General features: G+C 41.2%; 1 protein-coding gene across 5 annotated transcripts; it reads left to right on the top strand.

Moving 5' to 3' along the window:
• Positions 1 to 249: 249 nt before the first annotated feature.
• On the top strand, positions 250 to 27,586 carry SINHCAF (SIN3-HDAC complex associated factor). 5 transcript variants are annotated; one of them, XM_001503058.6, is made up of 6 exons: positions 250 to 512; positions 14,118 to 14,265; positions 15,121 to 15,220; positions 16,830 to 16,956; positions 21,914 to 22,064; positions 25,511 to 27,586. In XM_001503058.6, the coding sequence occupies exons 2-6, from the start codon at positions 14,138 to 14,140 to the stop codon at positions 25,668 to 25,670; spliced, it is 666 nt and encodes a 221-aa protein (XP_001503108.1). In that variant the 5' UTR covers positions 250 to 512; positions 14,118 to 14,137; the 3' UTR covers positions 25,671 to 27,586. The 5 variants fall into 5 exon arrangements, with proteins under 5 accessions (XP_001503108.1, XP_070127307.1, XP_023499093.1 ...); XM_070271206.1 differs by lacking the exon at positions 250 to 512 and adding an exon at positions 631 to 717; XM_023643325.2 differs by lacking the exon at positions 250 to 512 and adding an exon at positions 1,739 to 2,042.

Genomic DNA, 27,586 nt, shown 5'->3' with positions numbered 1-27,586 from the left:
AAAGGGTGCGCCCTGAGAACTTCAGGGTGGACAGCACGCCACGCAGCCCAGCGTTCTGGCTCGGCGGCTAACCTTTCCGTCTTTCGCATCCCGCCACTCCCTCTCCGCCGCGGCCTCCAGCCAGGGGGCGTTTGTTTACGTGACGTCAGCCGTAGTAAGCAGTCCCCGCCCCCGTTTCCCTGTGGCCGCCGCGTTTCCCGCGCCGCGGCGCTTCTCCCCTTAAAAGGACAATAGAGGCCCCGGGAGCGCGCGCGGCCGCCGGGCCTTCTCCCCTCCCAGCCCTCGACGCGCGCGCGCCCGTATGCAAATAAGTTCGATTCACGAGAATTTTGTACCGGGAGCCGCGCGTGCGCAGAGGGAAAGCGGAATCTACACCTTCCCGGCCAGCGGTAGCAACTGCAGAACTGCAGGAGACAATCTTTCTAGACAAGGCAGTTGAGGAGGAGGGAGCGATTGGAGGGGGGGGTTGGCCTCGGGAACGTTCTTGCGCGTGGGACGGCTGCTTTGGGAAGGTGAGTGACTCTAACCATGACTCTGGTGCAAAACTGTCTCCCGAGGCTTTGATTGGAGTGGGTTTTTTTTTCTCTTTTCACCTCACCCACCTCCCCCAGTGCTTCCACACACACATACACACACAGGAAGTTTTGTCTTGGAGGTGGCATTGCTGGGAGCGCTGTTTTCGTGATCCTCAGACCCCGGATTCTTTTGTATACGCAGGTTTAGCGTGTCTTTTTTAATTGGGGAGGGTCGTGGAGGCAAACCGAAAGTCTCGGGTGGGGGAAGTGAGTGGCGCCTGGAAATGAGTGAGGAGTCGCTGGAGTTGAGGGATCCACGTTGAAGGTGACAATGACTTTTCTCAGCCGCAGTGTTCTCTGGCGAAAAGGAGCCCGGTGGCCGAAAGGCCCGGGAGAAAAGGACTTGCTGGCAATTGCGGAGGGGCCCCGGGTCGGTGCATCCGCGTGGGCGCGCGCCCCGGGAGTGGTCGGCGCCGTTGTTGCACCTCGTGGTGGAGTTTCTTGCAGCCCCTGCGCGTTTGGATACGGGTGGACAATAAACGCCATTCGCTCGAAAACTAAGTTGCCGTCTACTTGCGAGCTGGCGGGCGGGCGGGGGTTTAAATCGGCCTCGGGGGTCCGCGCTGGGCTTTGCCGGAGTGCACGCGGCGTGGCGTTGTCTGCCCAACTCCGGGGGGGATGCGGATGCGACAATGAGAGCAACACGCGGCCGCTCGGAAACGGCCCCGGCTCGCAGACGCCTCTTCCCCCTGGACCGCGCCCAACAGCGTTGGGGGCCGAGGTGTCTGCGGAGCCTCAAGTTTTGCTCGCAATTTCTTCACCTGTAGCGTAGATGTGGGCGCCGCGGTCGGGGATTTCTAGGGCGAGCGTGTGCGGCTTAAGATGGCCAGTCGGAGCCAAGTTGACTCGGGGATGGAGGCAGCGGCGTTGTCTGCGCGGAAGGAGTGAGACAACTCCGCAGAGCACTGCTTTTTGTGCGGAACATGACAGACCACGTGCTTGGGGCTGCGACCCTGCTGCTCGTCGGAGGGCTGTCTGGGCGTCCGGGTCTGGGGCAGCCGTGCGCTGCGGCCGCTGTCGGGGCGGCCGGCCGGCAGGACAATGTGATTTGCCGATGATGGCGTCTTGCCAGTTTAAAAAGCAGAGTGAAAGTCGCCAACTCTCCGCTGGTGCGGGGCGGGTCATCGGGGCGTTTCTCATCAAGGACATTGCAAAACTTGGATGAATTGGGCCTGCCGCGGAGGGGAGGACGGGAGGACGGGCTCCCGGGGCGCGGGGGCCGAACCCTTCCCCGGGGTGGGGGGGACCGCCCAGGGTCTCGCCCCTGAGAAACGATCCGACATCCCTGATGCTGCACGTAGGCAGCGCCCGGCTGGACAGAAAACAAAGAGCCGCATGTGCCCGTGCGGGCCCCGCCGGCGCTCGGGGCGGAGGGCCGGGCGGCTGGGCCCCCCGAAGTTCGGGCGAGTTTCGGGAGGGGCTTTTGTCCCTCGGCCCCTCGCGGGGAAACTTTGGCGGCGCTCCTGGGTGAGGTGCCATGCTGCGGCGAGGGGCGGCGGCGTGCTTCCGCGCTCCGGGCGGCCGGCCGGGCGGCCGAGGGGGCGGCGGGCTGGGGGCCCCGGCGATGCTGCTCGAGCGCCGGCGGCCGCGATCGCCGAGGGCCCGGGCGAGCGTGGCCCCGAGTTCGCGGCCCGTTAGCCGCGGCCCGGAGCCTGCGTCTGGGAGGTCTGTGGCTTCGCCTTTGAAGTCGAACTGTTGCCATGTTTGAATTACGTCAGGGCAAAGCCATGAGGAGGAACAAGCCCCGGCAGCGCGGCGTGCGGGAGGCGCGGCCTGCGGGAGGCGCCGGGCGGGCGGGCGCGGGGCCCGTTGTTCCGGCGCAGGTGAGGGAGGCGGCGCCGGGGCCGCGGCTCAGCGCCCGCGCCCCGCCAGCGGCCCTCCGCCGCAACTTTCTCCCCGATCCAAGTTATTTTCTTTACCAACACACGCCCCGGGAGCATTCCGAGCTGCTGCCTCCTTGCCTCCCTTCTCGGCCGTCACCGCGTGCCCGGGGGGGAAGCGCAGCTCGGAGGGCCCCGAGGGCCGTGCGAGGCCGGGGGAGGCATTTTGCTGCTTTCGGGGAAACCGGCGAGGACGGCGATCCCCCTTGTCCCCCCGCCGCCGAGCCGTGGCCCGGACGTTCAGGGGACTCAGCCCCGACGACACCCGAGAAACCACGCTGGGGAAGTTTCGGGGCTCCCTGTTGTCCTACAAAGGGAAGCGAGGACTGTGGCCGAATTGTGCGTGCTGCTGTTTTCTTTGTGTTGACGTGTGGGAGGGGGGATCGGGAGGGGCAAGGTTTGTTTTGGTTGGGGGGGGTGGTTTCTGGGGGTGGTAGGGCAGTGCAGAGTTGGTGCTGGCAACTAGGACCCTCGTAGGTTTCTTTGTTTTTATTTTCTCGCTCTAACCTTCGCTGACTGCAGGCACTGTAAGGCTGGGAATTACTGTTTAGCCAAACGTGGACCCTAGGCAAGACAGTTTCACCCCAGCAGTCCTTTCCCCCCGCTCCTCACGTTGTCCTGAGGAAGGTTAAGAAAACTTTACCCCCTCTTTTTCTTTTAATAATTAAAAAAAATGAATTTGACCTTGTCATTAAAAGTACCCTTAAAGCACCTGTTTTTCAACTAGAGTTTGCCAGGCTTGAAAAGCCTTTTAATAATTTATGTTGCAAAACCGAACACGTTTATTAGTTGCTCCATCTAAATTAAGTTAAAGGCTGGGAGTTTGGTTCTGGTGGAGTTGGAGAAAAGCCCGATGGCATTTAAAGTATTTATATAATGATTTGGGGAAGGGGGAGACTTTCTTGGCCCTAAAGGTACGCCTGGCTCCGTGTTTGGTGATTGTTCGCTGCGTTATCTTGGGATGACCTTGAAGAAGCTAGCGCAAAGGGAGTTGGGCCTTTCTTTGAGATTTCTCTGGGGGCTGGGAGGAAGCTGCTGGAAGGGATGACACAGGTAATGGCTAGCTATCCTTGCTAGCTTCTTCTTAGTTCCTGTGAACTGGGCTTGACCTTCTGATTACCCCTCTTAGAGTTTTTCAAGCTAACTTTTTTTTTTTGGTATGTGGCCCCAGGCATAGCTCAAAAATTATGCTGGTTTGACACATGGATGCTTCTTTGGTATTTGGGGTTTGCCTGCAGTCTAGACATCCGATAAGCGGCACTGTGTCTGTTGCTGCTTTCTCGATTTCTCCTGCGTTTGGATCATGTTTAAGGGTTAGAATCTAAAAGTGGTCATTACAGAAAAATAATATCCCTAGATGCCGAGCCCACACACACGAAAAACTTCATGCAAATTGAAATCTGTTTTGTGCTTTTCATTGTTTTGTTGTTAAACACATTTCTGTCAAATTTTGTTCGACCAAATTACAAATACCTAAAGGCAACCAATATTAGTAACAGTACATTTCTGAAGTGAATAGAAACAACGTGTCAAGAAAATGGAAAACTTTGGATTTAATAACTTTATGGCTTCCCTTTGGACACTTGTTTCCCTCTCTGGGTCGTGTGTTTAAAATGCATATGAGGTGCTTTGCAAGTATACCGTGAGGTTCTTTGATTTGTTTTTCTGAATTAGTATTTTATAGTCAAGTTATGGCTAGAATTTCAATATCCTGGGAAAATTCAAATTTCATATATAGAGCTTAATGGTTTTTGTTTGAAATATCCGGTGATCTGTGCCACGGAGGTGTGGTTTATCAAGGGGAGTTGAGAGTGGGAGAGAGGCAAACAAGTTCTCTGCTGCCTTCCCTTTTTGCATTGCTTTTGAGGGAGGTTGGAGATGAAAAGTTCAATAGGTAGTATATTCTAGAACCTTGGTGGGCAGCAGCCTTCCAGGCTGCTGTTGCTGTTGCAGTCTATTCTTAATTCTGTAGATCTGGAACGTGGATGGTCCATTTTTTCCCAGAGTTGTAATCAGGCCCTGGGAAAACCTGGCTGGTGGCGCTCAAACTCAGGCAGATTTATGTCAGGAAAGCAATCTGAGAATGATTTTCCATGTAAAATAAGTTTTTCACTGGGGAAAGCTTAGGCTTATTTGAAATCTAAACCAACTTCCCAAGCTGTTATGAGGACAAATTAATTTACCATGCCAGGCACAGAGTAGGTTGCTTTAAAAATAAAACATTTTCTTTTCTCCTTAAAGATGCAAGGAATAGAATTGGCTAAGAAGGAAGGGAACACGTTTGTGGAGGCACGAGGTTAGTTCAGAAATCTCTGGGGTTAAAATGCCTAAGTTCAAAGCTGGGATCATCTTAAGTCACTTTGTGGGCTCGTTTTCTCATTTGCAAAAGAGCAATAATAATACCCAGTTCATAGGGTTGTAAATAATTAAGCAAGTAATGTGCTTGGTAAATATTGGCTGCTTTGTCCTCACAACTTTGGGAAGTAGACATTTTACAGAAGACAAAACTGAGGCCTGGATCAGTTGCCTTGCTGGAGGAAATATTCAGTGAATGTTGAATGGAAAGAATGAGTGTCTTTGCCCTCCCCCACCTTCAGAAACTGGTTCTGGGAAGACACTGTCTTCAACTCTGGTTACCTATCCAATTCTGATTCAGCAATTTTACACCAAAAAGTCCTGTGGAAATCTAGAAAATGCCATTTTCTTTCTTCCTGATTTCTTTGTCCACAAGAGCATCCAGGATTTTCCACATTTAGTTTTGACTCTGGGGGTTCTAAATTGAAAATACTTTGTTGTCTTTTGGTTCTCCAATTTCTCTTTTAATTGCATCTGCAACGAAGGTTTCCTGTATTATGGAGATGATCTGGAAATGCATCTAGTTCATAAGAAGGGGGTTTGTTTCCAGCAAGGGAGTTTTTCTTTTTGCACCAGAAATATAGAAGTCACAGGCACATTTGCTATTACATATTCAAATACAAAAGTTGCAATTGAACTAAAATAGTTCGCTTCTAGCTTTATATTTAGTTGTTTCTACCTATTATAAGTTTGATTTAGCTTAATGTTATTTTAATTTGGTGATGTTAATGTATGCTGAGTTTAAGTAGCTCTCATTTTGAGATTCATTTCTCCCCACACTGCTCTCCTAATCTCCCCTTCCTCCCCACAGGCCTGCTTGAAATAAGCAAGAAATATTTTTCCTACCAATTGTTATGAAAGCATTGAATTGTTCACTATTAATCTTCTCTAATTAAAACCACTCATTTGGTTTACATTTCCTGGAAATCTTTAAACCTCACAATTTTTTTCCTACAGAAGTCTATAGACTAAATTTTAAAGGAAATGACTCCATTCAAAACATCAGTTTTTTAATACACATCTTTATTGTCCAGACCGTTTCCCATTCCATGCCCTTAAATACACTCTTCAGATCTGTTTTGGCTACCCCACTCTTTGGATAGTTAGCAAATTCCACCTGTTTCTCTGTCCCATGTACAGTCAGCACCTGGTTGTAGTATAAGATTTAGTTCCTGCCCTGCAGCAGTTTACCACTGAGTAGAAGAGATAGGACAGTGAACAAGTATGTGAAATCCTGTATGTTAGGGGTTCTAATAAAGGTATGGAACGGTTTTGTAAAAAGAAATAATACTTAAAGAATTTCCCAGGTTCAGGAGATGGAGGAGAAACCATCTCAGAAATGGCAGCCTGAGTAGAGATGTGGCTAGTTATTAAAGTTAGTTTGACACTCCTGGAATATCAGAATTCCAAGTTGGGAGCAGCTGGTAGGCAGGACCAGATCCTGAAAAGCTTTGAATTTCTTGCCAAGGAGTTTAGATATTATCCTGAAGCCAGTATTGGTACCTTGGAAGAGATAATTAATATTTGAACTGTAGGAAGATAGTACCTGTTGAAGGATGCAGGGAAGCCAGTTATGAGGCCCCGACAGGGGTTCCAGAACCATGGTGAGGGACCACCAGACAGCAGGGGTGGAAGGGCCGTGAACCAGAGAAGTGAAGGAAGAAGCAGAATCTCCAAGGACTTCATCATGGACGTGGTGGGGACCAGGTGGAGGATGAGAAAGGAGAGCCCAGTTGACTTCCAGACTCTTTATGTGATTGTATGGGTGATAACCAAAGATAGGTGAATACAGGAAAAGCATGTTTGGAAGAGAAGATTATATAATCATTTTAGGGCATTTAAATGTTAGGACTGCCAGTCCTTGTGTTGGCGCTTTACTGATATTCAGGAGAGTTGGGATTTATCCTTATTTTATAGATGAGAACATGGAAGGGTCAGAGATCTTAAGGAACTTTGCTGAGGTTTGGCTTAGACCAGGTGTCTGCTCCCATACTCCCTTTCGGAACATTGTTGTCAAGCTTGAAAATGGGAGAACATTTCCACAGAAAGGAATGTGGCCCAGTTTCATGACCTTAAAGTCTCCCTGAAAAGGTTAAGTTCCTCTTTTCACACAGACCCAAGCTTAAAAGAAAACTTTCCGAAATCAGGATTCTACCCTCATTTTAATTTGTTGGACATGCCCTGAGACAGATGGAGTTTATGTTTCTATAATGTGCAAGTCTTATAAATTCAAGGAAATAAATGGTGTACATACACTGATATTTTCATACTCTTGCTTCACAGCATCCCTGGAAAGTAGAAGTGAGATTTTACCCTAATGTTACAGAGGGGCAAATAAAATTAGAAGTGACTTCCCTATTCAGTTGTAAAGACAGAAGCAGAAATAGACTCCAATTTGACTCATTACAGTGTCTTTTTCACCAGACTCTCAGTAGTTACATTTCCTAACTGCTAATAATCCCTTAAAAGCAAATAAATACTATCTCCCCAACCTTTACGACTTTGTTATCCACTGGAATCTGGAATTGGCATACCCAGTATTTTTTTTCACTATGTAAAACTCAGAGACCTGGGTTTGTGATAGTTATTTTTAACCTGCGCTGTTTCAGCTGAAGACTTATTACGTTTTTTATATGAAATCATGTTTATTACCTCACATTACCTTCAGAAATAGGAAACTGAGGCTCAGCTTACATTTTTAAGAATTGCGTAACAAAGTAAATTCTTGTGTTCTTAAATTATATACAAATGGAAACATGCAATATGTACTCTTAATTTTTGTATAGTTCCTTGAGTTCATCAAATTGTATACTTTATGTAGTTCTATGTAATTATATCCCAATAATTAAATGGGAAATGAAAACTTATTTCTGAGTTTGATCCCTTTCCTGTAGGATGAGTTCTAGCCTCTTCTGCTAAGTGTGGATTCATTCCATAGGCAGCCGCAGTTATAAATACTTTACCATATAATTTCTCAGCATATTTGGAGAAGCTATTGGCAAACAAGTAGGATCCACCACCCCTTTCTCAGTTTTCCTCCAGGCAAGTTTAAATTTGTCCCTTAAAAAGAGACTAAGTAGAGTCAATTCAGAACCTTATGTGCTGGGATGTGGGCTGGTATCTAGAAGCAGGTAAGAGGAAATAATACTGTCTAACTGCTCCATGGCTTTCCTTAAGGGCTGATAAAACACGTTTCATTGTTGGGGAATACTGCAACCAAGTGGCCTAGCAGCGGGAGAACACAAAACACTGCTGTCCTATTTGACCCTTTGTGAAGAGCGTTGCTCCAGTTACGCCGTTACTGTGTGCTGGATCCTGTACTTATATGTGATTAAAGATAGCATACCGTGGACTGAAATGGTGTCAAGGGTGGCATTACCAATTACAGCAACACAGGGTTGCTCACTGCTCTTGATCACAAGTGTTTTTTCATGTTTATTTCTCTTCCTTTCCTATCATCCTGTCATTTAAAGTTCAGCTCTAAAGAAATGCATCTCCTTCACTTCAGAGTTGTCTCTGGTTGCCTGGTTCCTTTTGTCATTGTTCACCGATGCTTCCTTCCCACTTTAGAAATCTTTTGCTTCTCTCCTCTGCAGTTTCCTTCCCATTCTGCTCTCTGTCTGTTCTGATCTTGCTAGTGTGTTCCGTACTCTCTCCTGTGAGTATATTTCCTACTGTATATCTCTCCATCGGTATGTCTTTGAGGCAGTTTGTTTAAACTCTCTGGGTTTTTTCAGATTCTCTTTAGTTAAGTCAAGGTGTGTGATGGTAAGTAAGGTTTTGGGGCGTGGTGCTCTTGGTTAAAAAAAAAAGATATAAAAGGGAGGAAAGTGAAAGTTAAGCTTCCTTCATTCTTGCACCCCTCTAGTTACTAGCGGCAACCATTAGTTACTAGTTTTTAAAAATCTTTTAAAAGCCACTTTCTGTATTTAAGTTCTCATTTTAAAAACATACTATGGGATTATACTGTATAACTATTATTCAGCTTGCTTATTTCACAAAACAAGGTAGATATCTTGAATAGTTCCCTCTCTGCACATGTTGCAGATCTACTGCATTCTTTTTAAGGGCTGAGACGGTAATTCTGTAGTGTAAAGGCACTGCAGTTTAACCAGCCTGAGAATCCATGGGCATGCAGGTTACTTCCAATATCTTGTGTACTTTTTTTAAAGGTCTAGGTCAGTTGATTTTTAGAGAGAAAAAGTGATGATTAGAAGCTGTAGGGTTTTCATCTGTTGAAAACTAAGAACACTTTAATTTAGGAATGCTTTAATTTGGGAGGTTATACCCCTAATTTGTGCATATCAGAATTTTCGCTCCCAGGATGGTGTGGACAAGTCATGAAGTTAACTATAAAGTTGATTTATCACCCTTGGCATACTTACTTCTCTCCCAGTTGTCCTCTATCTAGTCCATCCAGTGGCATTTTGAGTTTTGAAACTTACTTTTGAATATACCCAGAAGGAATCTAGAAAGTGGAGTTGGGGAAGTCTTGGTGTGCTTCAGAGCGCACCAGCTAAGGTGAGCCTCAGAGCTGTTGGATTTATCATAATAGGAGCCCTCTGCATTTTCCCCAAATGGTAAATTAACACCCTTATAAGATTTAAAAGGCAAGAAAAAACTCAGCAGAATTAAGTTCTTCACCTCTCTCTCTCCTAATTCCTATTAAAAGGGTACTAAAACCTCTAAAATTTGCATTTCACTATTTTTCATACTGTTTCCTGGTTGGAGCTTAAAAAGCAAGTATTTGGTATTGTTAAAACTTATGAGAGATCTTCTGTAAGCTTAGAATTATTTATCAGAACACTTTTCTTAAAGAGCGTCCCTTCAGTATCGGCTGTTGCTGTGAAGATTCCTTTTCTTTCCCATTTGTATTGTATTGCAGCCGGTAAACTTACCTTATGTGTGTTGAATTAAGTGTAAAATAAGACATCAGTCTCTGGTCTTTGGCTTCATAATCTCATTAGGGTAGATTAGAATTGGCCCTTAGTATCTTTGGGATACAATGGTTTCCTCTCCCTTTTCTTGTCTCAACACTAAGGTTGCATTCTCCGTCCTTTCATTAAGTTGATCATTAGATTTATATGAAATTTACAGCTTTAAAGTAGAAGAAACCCAACAAATCAATCAAAACAAATATGTAGAATTAATTGTTAAACATTCACTTTTTATTGTCTGTGTTATGACATTTTGTTCATATAATTATTTCTCATGGCTTTTGCTGATTTAGGTATTAACTTTAATGTTTTTAACTTCAGAAGATTGAATTAAATTGAATAGAAAAGTAATTTTAGCATGATGGATTGTCTTTAACTGTTAATAGTATTTTAAAAATTTGTGGCTATCTGGCTGACAGTAGCCAAAGAAATAATGTCAAAGTGCTTTATAAAACGTGAAGTGCTATACAAATGACAGCTTTTTAAAGAAGTTTAATCAACACATTTATTGGGTACCTACTATTCTATTCTAGATGCTTAGGATACAATGATGAATAAAGACAGTAGAACTCCTAACAGCCTATTTTTATTTTTAAAAACAAGCTTACTGAGATATAATTCACATACCATAAAATTCACTCTTTTGGGGCCAGCTCAGTCGTGCAGCAGTTAAGTTTACACGCTCTGCTTCTGCAGCCCAGGGTTCGCTAGTTTGAATCTGGGTGTGGGTCTATGCATCGCTTGTCAAGCCATGCTGTGGCAGGCGTCCCACATATAAAATAAAGGAGGATGGGCATGGATGTTAGCTCAGGGCCAATCTTCCTCAGCAAAAAGAGGAGGATTGGCAGAGGATGTTAGCTCAGAGCTAATCTTCCTCAAGAAAAAAAAATTCACTCTTTTAAAGTGTACTATATGATGGCTTTTAGTGTATTTACAGAGTTTTGCAACCATCACCACTATCTAATTTTAGAAGACAAATGAGCTTTTAATCAGCATTTTAGGTCTTTCCTGGTTTTTGGCTTTATCTCAAGGCTTGCTTTTCTTCTGGTTTCCCCAAACATATGCTTAACGGTGAGATAGTATGGGATCCGCTCTCATCTGTAACTATTCATCGATTGGGAAGCAGCTGGTATTTGCTTCCTTCTATTAAAACATAGTGCTGAGTGAGGTGATACCTATGAGAGTAGATGCAAAAGTCCCAAATAGTTTAATAGCTGACAGTGTCATTTGAACAAACAAAATAGATCGTTCTGGAGGAATCATTTAATATTGCACAAATGCGGGACTACGCAAGAAGTATTCTAAAGAATCATCAGGTTTGTTGACATAACAGAAATTCCAAGTTTAAAATTAAGTTGTGCCACGCCCACCCACCACCTTCTCAAATATATAAAGTAACTTGGTTTCAGAGATGTTTTGTCCTTAGTTTCCCTCCGGAGATTAAGTAGGCTTTTTGCTGCCTTTTTTTTTTTTTTTTTAACATGAATGGGTCTATATATTTTGTGAAAATACTTCACGTTAATCTGTGGGCTCCCCAGAGCGCCACATGGTTAAACACCAGCCATGCTTAACTGTAAACAAAGCCCCAAATGAAGCCCCCGTGTATTCGTGTATTCGCTGCAGATTCCCGGGTGCCTCTCAAGGTGAGAATAAGCTCAGAAAAGGTGTAATAGGTTATTAAGTAATCATCCCTTAAAACGTCCATGCACTACTTGTGTGCTGCGTCAGGACAAGTGTCTGCCACCTTACTGCCTTTAGCCCTGCCTTGGAAGAGAACGAACCCTGGGAGGTCGATCCCTCGCAGATGTTTAGGCAGAAAAATTTTGTCAGGACAAACACAAGGACACAGAGCTATGTAAAGGATTATCAATCAGACGACATCAGGCTATTTTATTTTCCCTGATGTCTAAGAATATTCCTCAGACCGCAGAAAGGAACATCTTGTGGGGACTGCTGGGTAGGTTTTGCCGAGATCCCCAGCAATAGAAAAGGATCGTACACAATAGCTGCTGATGAAAAGGAAAGCCTCTAGCCCAAGCCTTCCTTAACAGCTTGCCAGCCTGATAGTTGGCACAAACTGGCTTCTTCGTCAAATCCAGCCTCACTGAGTGTAGTTCATATCTTGGAGATGATCTGAATGCCATATAGTTTGATGGCATGTCTGTTTGGGGGAAGAGAAGGGGATTGTGAGGGTAGAGATAGGAATCTATCTGTTGTAATAGGATTTGGGCTGTGTATTAATGGAACGAACTGGCCTTTCTTGCTCTGCTTCCTTTGTCCTTGCTGAGAAGGGAGGCTGGAGTTTTCTAGAGCTATTGGTGAAGCTGGCGGCTGTAAGAGGAACTGTGGACTTTTGACCTTCTTCTTGGTCCTGGAGACTGTTAGGGGAGAGCCCACAGGTTGGTGCAAGGACTGGAAAGGGTTATATTACATTTTTGCCTCCAAACAGGAATATACAAATTAAAGCAATAACTTCCACTTTCTTAGCACTTTTTTCTTTAAAGTTTCTATGCTCCTGTGTCATTTGACATTGTTTTTTCCACAGCAACACATGACCATTTGCTTTAGGAGGCCATTTTCTTTTCTGTTGTCATTAGATTGAAAAAGTCTGCCTCATTTCACGGGCCTCACTGTACCTTTTCCTGCTATATATAGAGTAACTTCCTCTTCTTCTTCTCAAAAAAATCAAATTCCCAGGTATTTCATTTAACGAAAATAATTAACTTAATCAATTAAGAATATTTTGTTTTCCTGTTTTAACAATTCTTAAATTGGAGTAACTGTTAGTTTAGACTAAATGATCGAAATGCATCAGTGGCTTTCCGCCCCACCCCATCTCCCTGTGCTCGCCTCCCTCACCAACAAAACATTAAAGAAAAACACTTGATGAACAATAGCCCCTGTTTAAAAGGAAAGCTTCACTATTGAGCTAATTATTTGCTAATAAAATCTTTTTAAAAACAAATTGTAATGTAAATCCTCTGTCTATATTTCAGGATATCTCAATCTCAAACACACACAAAGCCTGACTAGTTGGTTATTTCTCTGAGTAACTTGCTCATAAATACTTGCTCTGGCAGCCTAGCCAGAACTGGAATGGAATGGGGTCAGGCAAGAGAGCATCCCAAGACAAATATTGAAGTTTTTGTTTTACTCATAGATTTGAGTGTGTTTCTGAAAGAACTTTAAACGGATGGTTATCTATGATTTTAACTTCTAAAACTAGGGGCACAAATCTAACTGGTATTAATAATTTTCTCTTATTGATGCTTTATATAATGCCTTTGTGATAATTTGTAGTTAGACCCTTACACACACACACACACCCCTCCCTCTGGATTTGGCCATTGGGGTTTAGTTTCTATAATAATTGCCTTTTCATCACCTCTCTTGGTCCAGATGTTCTGGTGAAGCTGACCCTTAGTTTCGATATTCTAAATTACTTTTAAGGTGCAGACTTCCTACTGCCTGCTACATTTTTGCTACATCTAGCCCTTGAGCTTCCTTGCTTGATGTCGAGTTGTTTTTTTTTTTTTTTTTTTTGATCACAAGCATCACAGTTTATCTCACTCTACATTTCTTAGACATCTACCTCCCAGTGTTCCTGCTCTCAGGCACAGAAGCCTCATGGAAGAGCTCCAGAAACCTCTAACGACTGAGGGGCAGACCAGTGGGCAGGCAACATGAGCTCGTTCTTAATTTGTCTTAAAGATTTATGAAATTATAATTCTTAAATTCTAACCCTGGATTTTTGTGAATTTTACATCCTCCTTTCTGTAGTTTCAGTTCAGGGCCGACTTGCCTGCTTTAGAACTTCCCATTTATCACAGAAGAAATCCCCTCCAATCTCCCATAGGGCAAAGTAGGTCCATATTGAGCTACTTGTGTGCTTAGTATCAAATAGTGGTCATGGTAAATGCACGTAACTTCCCCAGAGGGGAATCACATTAATGCAAAGGTGCAAAATAAAAGGGAGTGCTTTAGATTACATTTTAGGGTGTGTCCTTCACTGTGCATGATTCTCATCATTTTGTAGCATTGTGAGGAGAGTTTGTTATATTTTCTGCTTAAGAACTTGATTTTTAAAAAGTGCCTCCCTCCACCCCGGTTTTAGAAGGAGTGTTTGCCAGGAGGGTAGGGGGAGGTGGGGAGAGGCCTTGTTAAATAGTTGAGGTGTTCTGTGTCTCCTCTACACTTGGCGTGCTCGTGCCAGCAATGGAGGTGCGTCCAGGAGGCCTTCTTCAGAGCTCTCCCGTCTGGCTTGGTCCTGTAATACCGCGTTGCCGGGGGCGGGGTGGAGCAGAGAGCTCTCTCTAATGGTTTCTTGTTATAGCTCTCACAAAGCCGTGTCAATTCCCTTGGCTTTACAGACTATTGCCCAGAAGAAAAGATGTTTGGTTTTCACAAGCCAAAGATGTACCGAAGTATAGAGGGCTGCTGTATTTGCAGAGCGAAGTCCTCCAGTTCTCGATTCACTGATAGTAAACGCTATGAAAAGGACTTCCAGAGCTGCTTTGGGTAAGATCATCTGATGTTTGTACCGTGCTTAGAGTGAAAAAGATCACAGCATAGGGAAATATTTCCAAGCAAGGTGCCAACAAATAGTTGGATAAAACAAAATACTTAACGTTGAACCATTTCCCATGTTAGAAATTAATTTCACCACTTTATCAAAACATTTGTTGATCATATATTTTTAATCCTGGGCTTCGTAGTTACTTTGAAGGTTGTCAAAAAGGGTCTCAACCAACATTGCCTTTTTAAATTACATTTTTCTCGTAATGTCTTCATTTCCAATTGTATACATAATAAATATTATCAGTGTTTTATCTGTATGTATTTATAATACAGAAAAAATGTAGTAAGTGAAAGTTCCTTAGAGATACAATTAAAAAACGGCTTGGCAACTAGTCCTATAGATTTTTTCCCCTCTTATGCAGATATAATCATTTTTTTAAAATTAGTGTCTCTGTTTGTTGTGCAGCTAGAATATCATGGCACATTATTTTACTTAAAGGGTGGCACTTTGTTCCTTGTGAAGTATCTACACATTTCAAGAAAGATTAATTGGACAGCGTTGTTTAAAACATGGTGAACGAGATCTCCTCTAGGTTGTAAATTTTACTATTCAATTTTAAAAACATTCTTTATTTTAAAATGACCAAATTGAAGTACCTAAAACTGATTCATTAGCTCTAGAAGTTAATTGTATTTCTGAAATATACTACAGAAATAGTGAAACGGGATCATCCAGGATGATTAAAAATAGCATCTATAAACTATAAATGGAGAATTTTTTTCTGAGAGAAATGTACTTGCATCAATTCTTTAATGTAGAGGAGGCTAATAAAGGTTTGATTGTTTTCTTATCAGGTTGCATGAGACTCGCTCAGGAGACATCTGCAATGCCTGTGTGCTGCTCGTGAAAAGATGGAAGAAATTGCCAGCAGGATCGAAAAAAAACTGGAATCATGTTAGTTTATCTTTCGTCTTTCTCGATTATATTTAGAGTAACATTAGTTTCCCCCCTAATTTAGGAAGTAATATGTCCCTAGGGTGGAAAAGTCTGAAAAGAGTAAGGAAAAACACTAGTTGTGCTCAGATAGAATCACTTAACATTTTAGCGTGTTTGGAAAGCAAAATAGCTTGGTGTGGCATTTTCCCAAGGCGGTATCCAACATACCCATTTTGGAGATTCACAGTGTACATTTCACATACTTTTAGGTTTAACCCAGAAATTCCTAGAGTCAGTTAGATGTGGATCGTTTTTCCATCCTTTTTAGGATGACATTTATCCTAACTTATGTTGGTACTAATGAGCACATAGTCTTAGAATCAGAACTGGGTTTGAATCCTGCCTTCACCACTTACTGGTTGTGAACCTTGGGCAAGTTAGATTTATTCATAAAGTGCAAAGATAACAGCTATCTCATAGAGCTGTCGTGAAAACGGAGCAAGATGGTACATATAAAATGTAACACATGGTAATTGGTCAATTAGATGGAAGCTACTGTTATTCTCTATATGTAAATCTAGTTGAGATCAAACTGGTACGTGAATGTGCGTTCTGTGTGCCCTTTCATTTTAAAATGTCGCTAGAATTCTTCATAAAATATTCCAAGACCAGAACAACACTGTTAAGTTTTATTTAATTCTTCTGTATGCTAGCTGTTAGAAGATTTATGACATTTATACCAAGTATTTGTTTTTAAACAGGCAGGTGTTTATTCTTTACTTTTTTTCCTACAGTAGCCTTACACTGTCCTTTGGTGACAAGGTTACATTATTATGATAGGTTTTGTGGGTCTGTTAACTTACAAAAAAGTGAGTTTTTCTTTTTATTAGTAGCTTATCTGGAGGAGATTCAAATTGTGATTTTGAAGGTGATAACAACCTTTTTGTAGAAGGGTAGAAGTCTGCAAATAGTACATGTGAATGAATGCTTAACAACTGGCACCATACTGGGCTAGACCAATGGCCATGCTGGACTGTGGGAGAACATGCCATTGTCATCAATAACTGACCTCGGGGATTAAGCGTGTGTAGTGAAAAGAACATAAAGCATAGGTCTGAAAACCTTGATCTGAGTCTTGTCCCCTTCCGCACCTTGACCCTTGCCCATTTTCTAGCTTAGTGAATGAGGCAAAATAGATAATTTCTCTTGTTTTCCTTCACCCTAAAATTGGAGTAGCAAAAATAGTTCCCTTACTGCTTTGTGGTGAAGGTAAAAGTATGTAAAAGCTTTTTGTAAACTGCCAGATGTCATGCTGTAGAAATGTTAGTAGTTAGGCTTGATTTTTCTTTACCTACTTGAGTCGTTCTCACCATGTATAAATCTCTTTAAATTTTTTGTCCAGCAGACTCCCGCTATTACCTACTTCAAAGGAAAAAAAACCCCACTAGATAACTACTTATTCTTTAATACTGTGTGGTGATGAAAAGTGCTCATGAGCTCTCCAACACTGAGTAGACAACTGTGGTTCTCAGATTTGACTCCTTCCAATAGGCATTCATCTGAACCAAAGGGGAATACAGAGGTGTCATTTTTTAAAAGGTATTAAATATTCAGTATTTTCTTCCAGGTGGTAGATGCAAGAGCAGGACCCAGTCTAAAGACTACATTGAAACCAAAGAAAGTGAAAACTCTGTCTGGAAACAGGATAAAAAGCAACCAGATCAGTAAACTACAGAAGGAATTTAAACGTCACAGTAAGTTTGATATTGAAACATGAGTACTTGAGGAGAGTTGTTTTGTTTTTATTTTTGTCTGGGGCTGCCATATGGTGTGGATGGATCTTTTCTTTTTTTTTTTTTTTTTTAAGGCGTGTTAGAAGGCAGTGTTGGCTTGGTAGAGATATTTTATTTCTATGAAATCTTGGAACTGTCTCTTTGATTTTAATGTCATAAAAGTACCTTCCCTAGCTAGCTACTTCTTCAAGTTATGCTGAGACCACTCTGCTCTCTTTATTGACATCTTAATTTTCTAGAAGCTGGATTTTTTTCGGTCTTGTTCACTTGATTTTTATGCATAAGAAATTGAGGCCTGGAGATATGCAGAAAGGTAAATAATTAGTGGACCACCTGAGACCAAAGCCCAGGTTTTCTGGAATGTAACTTGAGGAATCGTAAGTCACATATTACAGTAAAGCTAGCATCAGGACTTCCGGGGTTGGGGGTGGTGGGTGTTGGGTGATGAACAGGAAAGTAACGACAAATTAATGTCAGGTTCATATACTCTTATAGGAAGTCATTGTTGGGGAGGAGGACGTCTGTAGTGGTCCTTCTGTATTTGGGACTTTAGAGTCCAGATTTTGAAAAGGAAATGCAGTGCCTCTAATGTTATGTTACATTTGCATCACCCCTGGGGGGCTCTGAGGCAGCACTGTTGAATCAAACACGTTACTATTTCTGCAGCAAAAATGTAGGAAAATTCACATAGGTGGAATAAATAAACTCTTAATAGGCTGTCAGGGTTGGCTACCTAATTGTAGTTCAGGTTAGGCCAGATTTTGTGGCCAAATCTGGTCGTTTTTTCAGAATTGTAGATATGGGTTGTGGACCTGTTTTGGAGTTTTCAGGATTAAAAAAAGAAAAAAAAAAGTTGTAGGATCCCATTAGAATATTATCAGTGCCTTTTTTAGAATAATGGAAAAAGACAGTTAAATTTACTGATCAGGTGGAGTGAGGAAGGAAGGAGCACGATCATCACTTCTTGAGCATTTTGGTCTATGTACCAAGCACTTTACATACATAATTATCTCAATGATTTCTATTTTTGAGATTAGGATAGGAAGTACGGCATGGTGATTTAACCGTGACCCAGGTCACTTAGTAAGTGGTAGAGATGAATTTGACCTCTGGTTTGTCTAACTTCAAAGCCCGGTGCTCTTTCTACAATACCACCCTGTTCTCTGGGGTGGGATAACCAATTCCCCAGGACTCTGAAGTCCTTCCAGATCTGCTACTGACTTTGTGCTGTCGAGTAAATGGGTGTTACCAGAGTCCATAGTTAGTTAATCTTTGGCTAAAATATTTGAATACATTTACAGTAAAATATTTAGGTAACATCAAATATGTGTGTATTTTAATTATACATGTTCCTTTCTTAATCAGCTATCACTAAGGGGTAAAAAAAGACTAACGTTAACTCTACCCTCCATTCTCACTAGGTATTTTAATGAATATTTGGGAAATAGTAATTTTGTTCTACCACTTGAAGGTTAGAGGAATTGATTATTCATATGTTTATTCTTAGCTCCTCCCTTTAATTATAGGGAAAGTGATAGCTGACTAACTTTTGCCTTACCTAAGGGAATATATCCAGTGTAATTTTAGATTTTTATGATAAAGCTGTGCTGTGGAGGGGTTGGAGACTGAAAATAAGTCCCTTTGAAAAGGAGTGTGGGTTTTGGAGGCTCAGAGTGAAACAAGGGTTTTCCCAGGTGCATTGTGAATAGCTAGCACCTGTGTGTAACTTCACAGTTTTGAGAGACTTGAATTTTTATCCATCACCCACTTGATGGTTTCCCTGCGTCCAGCACGTGCCTTTATCCCTCTTGCTGAGACATTCCTTCCTTTGTGGTGTTCTAGAAAGGCAGTGAACCTGGGGCTTGAAGATCTGGATTTGAGTTACAGTCCTTGACACTTAGAAATATGTGACCCTTGTGTCACTTAATATTTAACCACAATTTCCTAATCAGAGAAATGGGGATAATCAAGTCAAAAGGGGTTTTGTAAAACAAAACAAAGCATTCCTATATAAATGTTAGCTGTTTTTGTCCTGCTTCTTCCTAAGATCTGCAATGATTTCTGGTTGCTCTAGAATAAAGTTGAAAATCCCTAGCAAGTCTTTGGAGGTCCTATTTTAGGCAAAGAATATTCGGGCTGAGTCAGTTCCCTTCGTGTACATAGTGCGTTCTGCTTCCACGACTCTGCTCGTTGTCCCTACCTGCCCCATGCTATCTAATTATCCTTTGTGCCTGTCCAAATCCTACCTAATTTTTAAGATTTTAAGAATTACAGTTCTTGAAAGGATTTTCCAGACCTACATTCTACAGGAGAGTTTTTCTTCCTAACTGCATTTGTATATAGATAGTTGTACCCCAAGTATCAGGTTAAACCATATGGAATTGTCATTTTTATAGGCAGAAAATGGTCAAATAACTGCAATTTCAAATGGCTCATAGATTTTATTAAGCACTTTCTAGGTTCGTGAGTTTTCTTCAGCAGCATAGAGCTGACTGCTCCTGCCGTTAATTATTTGGGCAGTCTTTTAAACATTTAAAGCCTGCTGCTCGTGAGGATTTTGTTTGTTTTTTATGAAGTTAAGCTATTCATATATTAGAAGTAAATGAACATATTAAAAACACTAATGGTGCTCTCTTTGTTTTAGATAACTAATTTTATTCGATTTTAACTTTTTTTTTTTAAAAGATTTTATTTTTCCTTTTTCTCCCCAAAGCCCCCTGGTACATAGTTGTATATTTTAGTTGTGGGTTCTTCTAGTTGTGGCATGTGGGATGCCGCCTCAGCCTGGCTTGACGAGCGGTGCCATGTCTGCGCCCAGGATCTGAACCAGCAAAACCCCGGGCCCTGGAAGCAGAGCGCGAGAACTTAACCACTCAGCCACAGGCCAGCACCCGATTTTAACTTTTGTTAATACAAAACACTTGTGAGCTCTATGCAAAAACATTTTCTTTAGTCTGTTCCCTCTCATGCAGGATATGACAGAGGATTTGATGTCTGGTAGATAGTAAATATTTGATTGGTTTTTTGAATTGGAGGATTGCTCTCTCCACCTATCCTGGGGTGGGGGACAGTCTTTAGCTAAAAGCAAGATGTATATTAGGCTCAACTCCTATTTGTGATGTTGCTGTCTCTGTGGAATAGCAATATAATAGCCTTACAGCGCAGTGTCTATCCACCAAAAGATTTCTTTTCTGGCTTGTAAATTTATATGAAGTCTTCTGAGGACAAAAGTGCTAAATCATGTTTAGCTTGTATTCGACGAAATTGCTTTTATTCCTTATTAAATCAGAATCTGCTGTTTTCCCTTTATGGGTAAGATGTCATTTTTCTTTGGTTGCTTTCAAGATTTTTTTCTTTGTCTTTAGTTTACAGAAGTTTAATTATGATGTGTCTTAGCATTGATTTCTTTGAGTAAGTCCTGTCTGGGGTTTGCTTAGCTTGTTGAATCTACAGGTTTATGTCTCCTGCCAAATTTGGCAAGTTTTCAGCCATTATGTTTCTTTGAGTACATTTTCACCTCCGCCCTCTCTCCTCTCCTTCCAGGACTGCAATGACACGAATGTAGGTTTTTGTTTGGTCCCCCAGGTCTCTAAGGCTCTGTTCGTTTGTTTTCTCTCTGTTGTTCAGGTTGGGTAATTTCTGTTGTTCTTTCTTCCAGTTCACTGACTGTTTCCTCTGTCCCCTCTATTCTGCTGTTGAGCCCGTCCACTGCACTGAGCTTTTGATTTCATTTATTGTATTTTTTCAGTTCGAATTTCAGTTCCACTTGGTTCTTCTGGATACTTTTTATTATTTTTTTACCCGACCTTTTTGCTGAGACTGTGTTTTCATTTGTTTCAAGCGTGTTCAAAATGGCTTGTTGAAGCATTTTTATCATGGCTTACTTTAAAATCTTGGTAAGATAATTCTAACATCTCTGTCATCTTGGTGTTAATCCTTTGCATACAGTTTGGGATCTTCCTGGTTCTGGATATGATGAGATTTTTGGTTGAAACCTAGACATTTTTAAATTATATTATGAGACTCAGGATCTTATTTAAACCTTCTATTCTAACTGGCTTTTTTGACACCCCTCCAGCAGAGGAAGTGGGGGAGGGGCACTACCTTGTTACTACCGGGTGGTGTTGAAAATCAGGTTCCCCACCCACCCTCCATTGACATGTTGCTGCTGGGTAGGAGTTAAGGCTCCCATATGGTGGGGGTGCTCTCGTTCCTGGTGGGCCATGGTGAAATTCCTGACTCTTCGGTAGGCTTACTCTGACACCACCGTGGCGGAAGTGCTGGGGCAGCCTCATAGAATGGCAGTCTAGGCTCCCCACTTGGCCTTTGCTGGGGTGAGGGCCTGTTTTTTTCCTGGTGTTTGGCTGGACTAGAGTGGTTATTGTCTAATAAAAGTTTCCTGTCTTGCTAGGCTGCTCCTTTCCTGGTCCTTTGGTTAGAGAGAACAGACTTTTGTTGGCTTTTTCTTTTTTTAAATTTTTTTTTTATCATCTGCACCCATTGGCATTTCTCAGTTGCTGGCTTCTTGAGCTCCAAGACTGGGATTTATGAGGCAAAAAGAAAACCCATAAAAACTGAGGGACTCACCACCACGTCCTTCCTTGGGTTTTGAGCTCCCTAGCTGTTGCCAACTTTCAGAGTCTTTAGGTTTGTTTTATATGTAATGTCCAGGGTTTTTAGTTGTGCTTCTTGAAGCAGGAAGAGTGGGGACAATATGTCTGCTCTTGTCTTCCTGGAAGCCTAAGTCCTCATTTTCTTTTAGAAGCACTTTAGTACAGATGTCTTCAGATAACAATAGTGAATAGGAAATAAATTCTTTTCTTCTTTTTCCTAACTCATTCACAGTCTTTTATGCTGAGGCTTGGTTGCAGTTGCATATAATGAAAATATACATTTTTTTCTCTTGTCTTTCTTGCAGATTCTGATGCTCACAGTACCACCTCAAGTGCCTCCCCCGCTCAGTCTCCTTGTTACAGTAACCAGTCAGATGATGGCTCTGATACAGAGATGGCTTCTGGCTCTAACAGAACACCAGTTTTTTCCTTTTTAGATCTCACATACTGGAAAAGGTAAAAGCAACAGAAAAATGTCTCTCTAACCAGCAAACCTTCTTAATTACAGGCAATGGGTTCCCACTTCCTTAGCAATTAAATGGCATTTGGCAAACAGCTGGTAGCACACATGGTTGGAGGTGGATTAAGCAAAAATTGAGCTGAGAGTTGAGATCTTGTCTGCTTTTCCTATTAAAATTGATTCAAAATAAAAATCATGTTAGAGAACCTAAATTTCCTATAATGGAGTAGACTAGGTAGTCATTCAGACCAACTCTCTCACTGAAAAAAAGTAAGAGGGCTAGACTTTAAAATGGCATTAATAAGTGGTTAATAAGGAATAATCAGAGGTTAAATTCTAAGTAAATGTAGGACCCTCGGAGTCAAAAAAGAGGTAGGAGAAAAAAGAAAAATTTCAAAGGGAAAGTGGTTAAGGATTTTCTAGTTCACAGATTCAGGAAGAATAACAAATTAAAAAGCAAGATAATAAGCAGTTATCTCATGGGTGAAGAAAATTCACCCACAGACACTTCATACTGAAACTACAAACAAAAAGACAAAATAGATCTTGAAGCAGTGAGAAAATAAAGATTATTTTCAGAGGAACAACAAACACCCAAAGCTGAGTTCTCACCGTGAACAAAGGAAGCCAGAAAACAATAGATTAATATCTTCTGTGGGCCAAGAGATAATAACTCTCGACCTAGCATTATATATATGTAGCAAAAATATCTTTTGTGAACGAGGGCTTAAGACTAGAAAAAAAAATTGAGAGTTTGCTGCCAAGCTGACTCCAATAAATGAAAATTCTACAGGCAGAAAAAAGAGATCCCAGATTAAAATTCTGGGAATGATAAATAAAGTAGCAAATATTTAGGCAAATTTAAACAAACACTAACTGCTTAAAATGACAATACTTGTGGGAGTTAAAAAAAAAAGAAAGAATTACATGACAACAATAACATAAGTCAAGGAAATAGAAGTGGTAGGTAAAGTGTCCTGGTATCCTTTGCATTGTGAGAATAAATATATTGAATAACGGTAGAATTTTGTTAATTAACAATGTAACCACTAAAAGAATAAAAAAGTGTAAAACCTCCAGAGAGAAGGGAAGAGTAGAGAATTTAAAAATAAACCTAGCAAAACAACATGATAATAGAAAACCTCCGTATGTTTGTAAATTAAGAAACCACGGGTCCAAGAAGAAAGTATAATATAAATTAGAGAATCTTTGTAGCTGAAAAATACCGCAAATCGAAACATGTGGTATGAAGTTAAAGAGGTAGATAGAGGAAAAGTTAATTGCCTTCAATGCTTCTTAGAAAAGAAAGACTAAAAATAAACGAAGTGATATGTAGCCAGTTTAAAAATTAATGAAGCCCAATATAAAGAAAAGTAGACACAAGGAAATCCAAAAGATACGACTGGAAGTAAGTGGAATAGAAAACCAGTAGGCAGTGGATAGGATCGGTAAAGCTGAGTGGTTCTTGAAGAAGACCTGACCAAAAAAATGTCTAGAGATAAAGTGGATCAAGAAAAAGATGCTACACGTAAGCATCTTAGGAAAGAAAAGGGACACTTAGCCATAGAGAAAGCAGATATTTAAAAGACAATAGGTACTATAAACAACCATATGCTAGTAAATTTGAACATAGAGGTGAAGTGGACACCGTAGTAGAAAAAGACGGTTTACCAAAACTGTCTCAAGAAATAGAAAACCTGAATGGTCTCATAAAGAAACTGAGTCAGTAATCAAAAGGGGCTGGCCCCATGGCCTAATGGTTAAGTTCTGTGCGCTCCACTTTGGCGGCCCAGGTTTGGTTCCTGGGTGTGGACCTATACCACTCATCGGCTGCCATGCTGTGGTGGCGCTCACGTACAAAACAGAGGAGTATTGGCACAGATGTTAGCTCAGGGCAAATCTTCCTCAGGAAAAAAAAAAATTGATTCAGTCATCAAAAGTTTTCCTTCAAAAAATTCCAGGCCCAGATAGTCAAGTTCTACCAAACATTCCAGAAACAGATGGTTCTAATCTTGCACTGGCTTTTCCAGATTATGGATAAAATAGGGCAGAGACCTCAAGAATTTTATGAGGCTAACATAACTTTGACACCAAAACAGTATATCATGACCAGATTACATTTATTGTAGGGATGTAAGATTGGTTTAAACATTAGAAAATCAGCTAATGGAATTTGCCACATCGATAGTTTCTCAAGGAGGGGGTAAAAATTACGTAACATCTTAGTGGTACACTGAAGATGTTTGATAAATTTGAACACTCCTTGAAGGTTTAAAATAAAACCTTTAGCAAAATAGGAATAGAAGGGAACCACATTGCTAAATAATTGACATTTTCAAGTAAAGTTGACTGTGTTCCCATTCCTACACCCCAGCAACATAGCCTGGAAAAAACCTTTAGACATAGGAACTGATGTGTACAGCATGTTGTTAATAGCAAAAATTGTCCCATCAAAAGGAGAGTGGATAAATAAATTATGAAATAATCACATGGTAGAATACTAAGTTAAAATGAAATCTCTATCTAACAATATGTATGAATCTAAATTAATGTTGAGCAAAAAAGTTGCAGCATTACAATATGATTTTATATATGTTTCTATATATATCTGATTTTGTGTGTATATATATGAGATAACTAAAGCAATATGTGTAGGGATGCAAACATATGGTAAAATTAGAGAGGGCCATACAGGGGTAGTTCGTAAGACATGATAATTTTTTTCCTTAGAATATGTGATCTGTAGGTGTTTTTTGTCATTTTTTATGCCTTTATGCATATTTGACAATATATGTATATATATATTTTATCTACTCAGTATTTAATTAAAACAAAACCAGCAGCTGTATCAGCCTGTTTTTCTTCAGAGTTGGTGATTTTGGGAAGAAACAGTTTATTATTTATTTAGGAAGATTAGCACTGAGCTAACTGCTGCCAATCCTCCTCTTTTTACTGAGGAAGACTGGCCCTGAGCTAACATCCATGCCCATCCTCCTCTACTTTATATGTGGGATGCCTACCACTGCATGGCTTGCCAAGTGGTGCCGTGTCCGCATCCAGGATCCGAACCGGCGAAGCCCGGGCCACCAAGAAGCAGACCGTGCGAACTTAACTGCTGCGCCACTGGGCTGCCCTGGGAAGAAACAGTTTATAGCTTTAGGGGCAGCCTCTGAAACTGACTGCTGTCTCTTCAGGATGTCTTCTTCCCCCTTAGTGTTTGAGAAGACTCCAGTGTGGGCTTTAGGGACCTGGGCCCTCCCCATGGCCTGGCTGATTGGGCCCACTCCGGGAGCCCTGCCATTTGTGATGCGATGAGGTGGTGGAAGTAGAACCTTTTGATTATGTTGTACTGGTTACCCATAATGACGAGTCGATTTTCTTTGTTTTTTTGTATTCCTATTTTTCTGCCTTATTAATATATTTCTCCATTTTTTTCTTTTAGACAGAAAATATGTTGTGGGATTATCTATAAAGGCCGTTTTGGGGAAGTCCTCATTGACACACATCTCTTCAAGCCTTGCTGCAGCAACAAGAAAGCAGCCGCCGAGAAGCCGGAGGAGCAGCGCCCCGAGCCTCTGCCCCTGCCCCCTCAGGAGTGGTGACTGAGGTGTATGTAGAAGGGGATCAACGCGAGATTGAAATGTTGGAAAGGAAACAAAGCAACAAAACGACCCTCCTATTTGTAACTCGGATACCCGCTCTTCTGCCAAAAGACAATTTCTAGAATAGTTTCGAATGGGTTATTTTTCCTCCGGTTCCATAAACTCTGACGCCAGTGTCTAGCTTACTAAAAGAAAAAAGTGTACATAATATTTAAGATGCTGAGTATTTCATAGGAAAGCTGAATGCTGCTGTAAAGTGCTCTTTAAGTCTTTTTTTTGTTTGTTTAATCCCCTTCTAATGAATGAAACTAGGGGAATTTCAGGGGACAGAGATGGGATTTGTTGTATGATAAACGTATGTAGTTCTAGTCTTTCTATATTGAGAAGCAGTGGTTGGGGCATTTTTTAAGATGGCTGGTTATACTTATTTTCCTTCATGATAATAAATTTGTCATAACTCAGTAACATGGACTTGCCCCTAGAGGGAGTTGTTAATAATTTTGAAAGATTAAGGTCTTGCCAAGGTTCTGATGATTGAAACCTGTACTACTGAATATTAAGCAGGCCAGACTAAGCTCTCTGGTACAAATACTTTGAAGGAGTACCTTCTAAATAGACAGAAGTAACTTGACTGTATATGTTGTCACCTTCCTCCATATTGATATTTGATAAAGATTTTAATTTATATGAAACTTCTAAGGCAGAATGAAAGCTCCTCTTGGGGAAATGTCAAGTCTTTTGGATAAGCAATCCTGTATGAATAGTACCAAAGCATTACCATATGGTAGAGAACACACTCTATTAAAAATTAAATTATCTGAAGAGTAGAATGTGCAAGTCTTCAGGATGGCACACACACAAAAGGTTAATGCTTCTTGGGGCACATTTCTTAGAGGGCTTGCTGAGTGTGTAAATAATTGACTTTTGTTTGTGTTACATGACTGGTGACTTCACTGAAAATCTGCACAATTCAGTTTTAGCTCTGGATTACTTCAGTTGACCTTTGTGAAGGTTTTATCTCTGTAGAGTGGGTGTTTGAGTTGTTTTAACCTGTTGGGTTTTGGGGTTTTTTTTCACTCTATATTAAAGTAAAATTCTGCTCAAAGGAAAGAGGTGTGTGTTAATGCTGAGTGGGTTGGTTTTGGTTTGGCTTCTTGTAGTCAGGCTTTCTGAACGTTGAGATGTGTTAGAAGATACACCCTGAATGTGGAGCTCTTCAGTTCTAAAATCTTTATTAAAAAGCCTCTTACTTGAACCCAAACCAAAGTACTCTCATTGCCTCTTTTCTAAAAGTTCAGGAAGAGTAGATCACCAGTTCAGAGTTTTCATAGTGAGGGAGGATTGTTTGCCTGCCTTATAGTAACATGACTCAGTGCTTATTTTTAAAACTGGATTTTAAAGATTGGATAGTATAAATAACAATAAGGAGTGAGCCACTTTTTATGGGCACCCTATAGTTTTATAGTTCTTAATCTAAACTTAAAATTTTATATTTCTTCCTTTTGGAGAAAACTACAAGCCACCGTATGCACAGACTACGCAGTGAGTTGGGTCGGCTCTCCCAATGCCTTTGAGGTGTATGTCAAGAGTCCCAGCCATTATCATCTTCCTCCTGAGTTCTTTCGAAATGGTTTTTTTTTTTTTGTACATTTTGGCTGCAGTATTGGTGGTAGAATATACTATAATATGGATCATCTCTACTTCTGTATTTATTTATTTATTACTGGAACTCAACCACAGTCTTCTTTTTCCCCTTCCACCTCTTTGCCTGTAGGATGTACTGTATGTAGTCATGCACTTTGTATTAATATATTAGAAATCTACAGATCTGTTTTGTACTTTTTATACTGTTGGATACATATAATCAAAACTTTTACTAGGGTATTGAATAAATTTAGTCTTATTAGAAAATAAAA

This window comes from Equus caballus, chromosome 6, assembly GCF_041296265.1.
Source record: "Equus caballus isolate H_3958 breed thoroughbred chromosome 6, TB-T2T, whole genome shotgun sequence".
NCBI lineage: Eukaryota > Metazoa > Chordata > Mammalia > Perissodactyla > Equidae > Equus > Equus caballus.
Note: the sequence above shows the minus strand (reverse complement) of the source record. Positions and strands in the feature narration are given on the sequence as shown.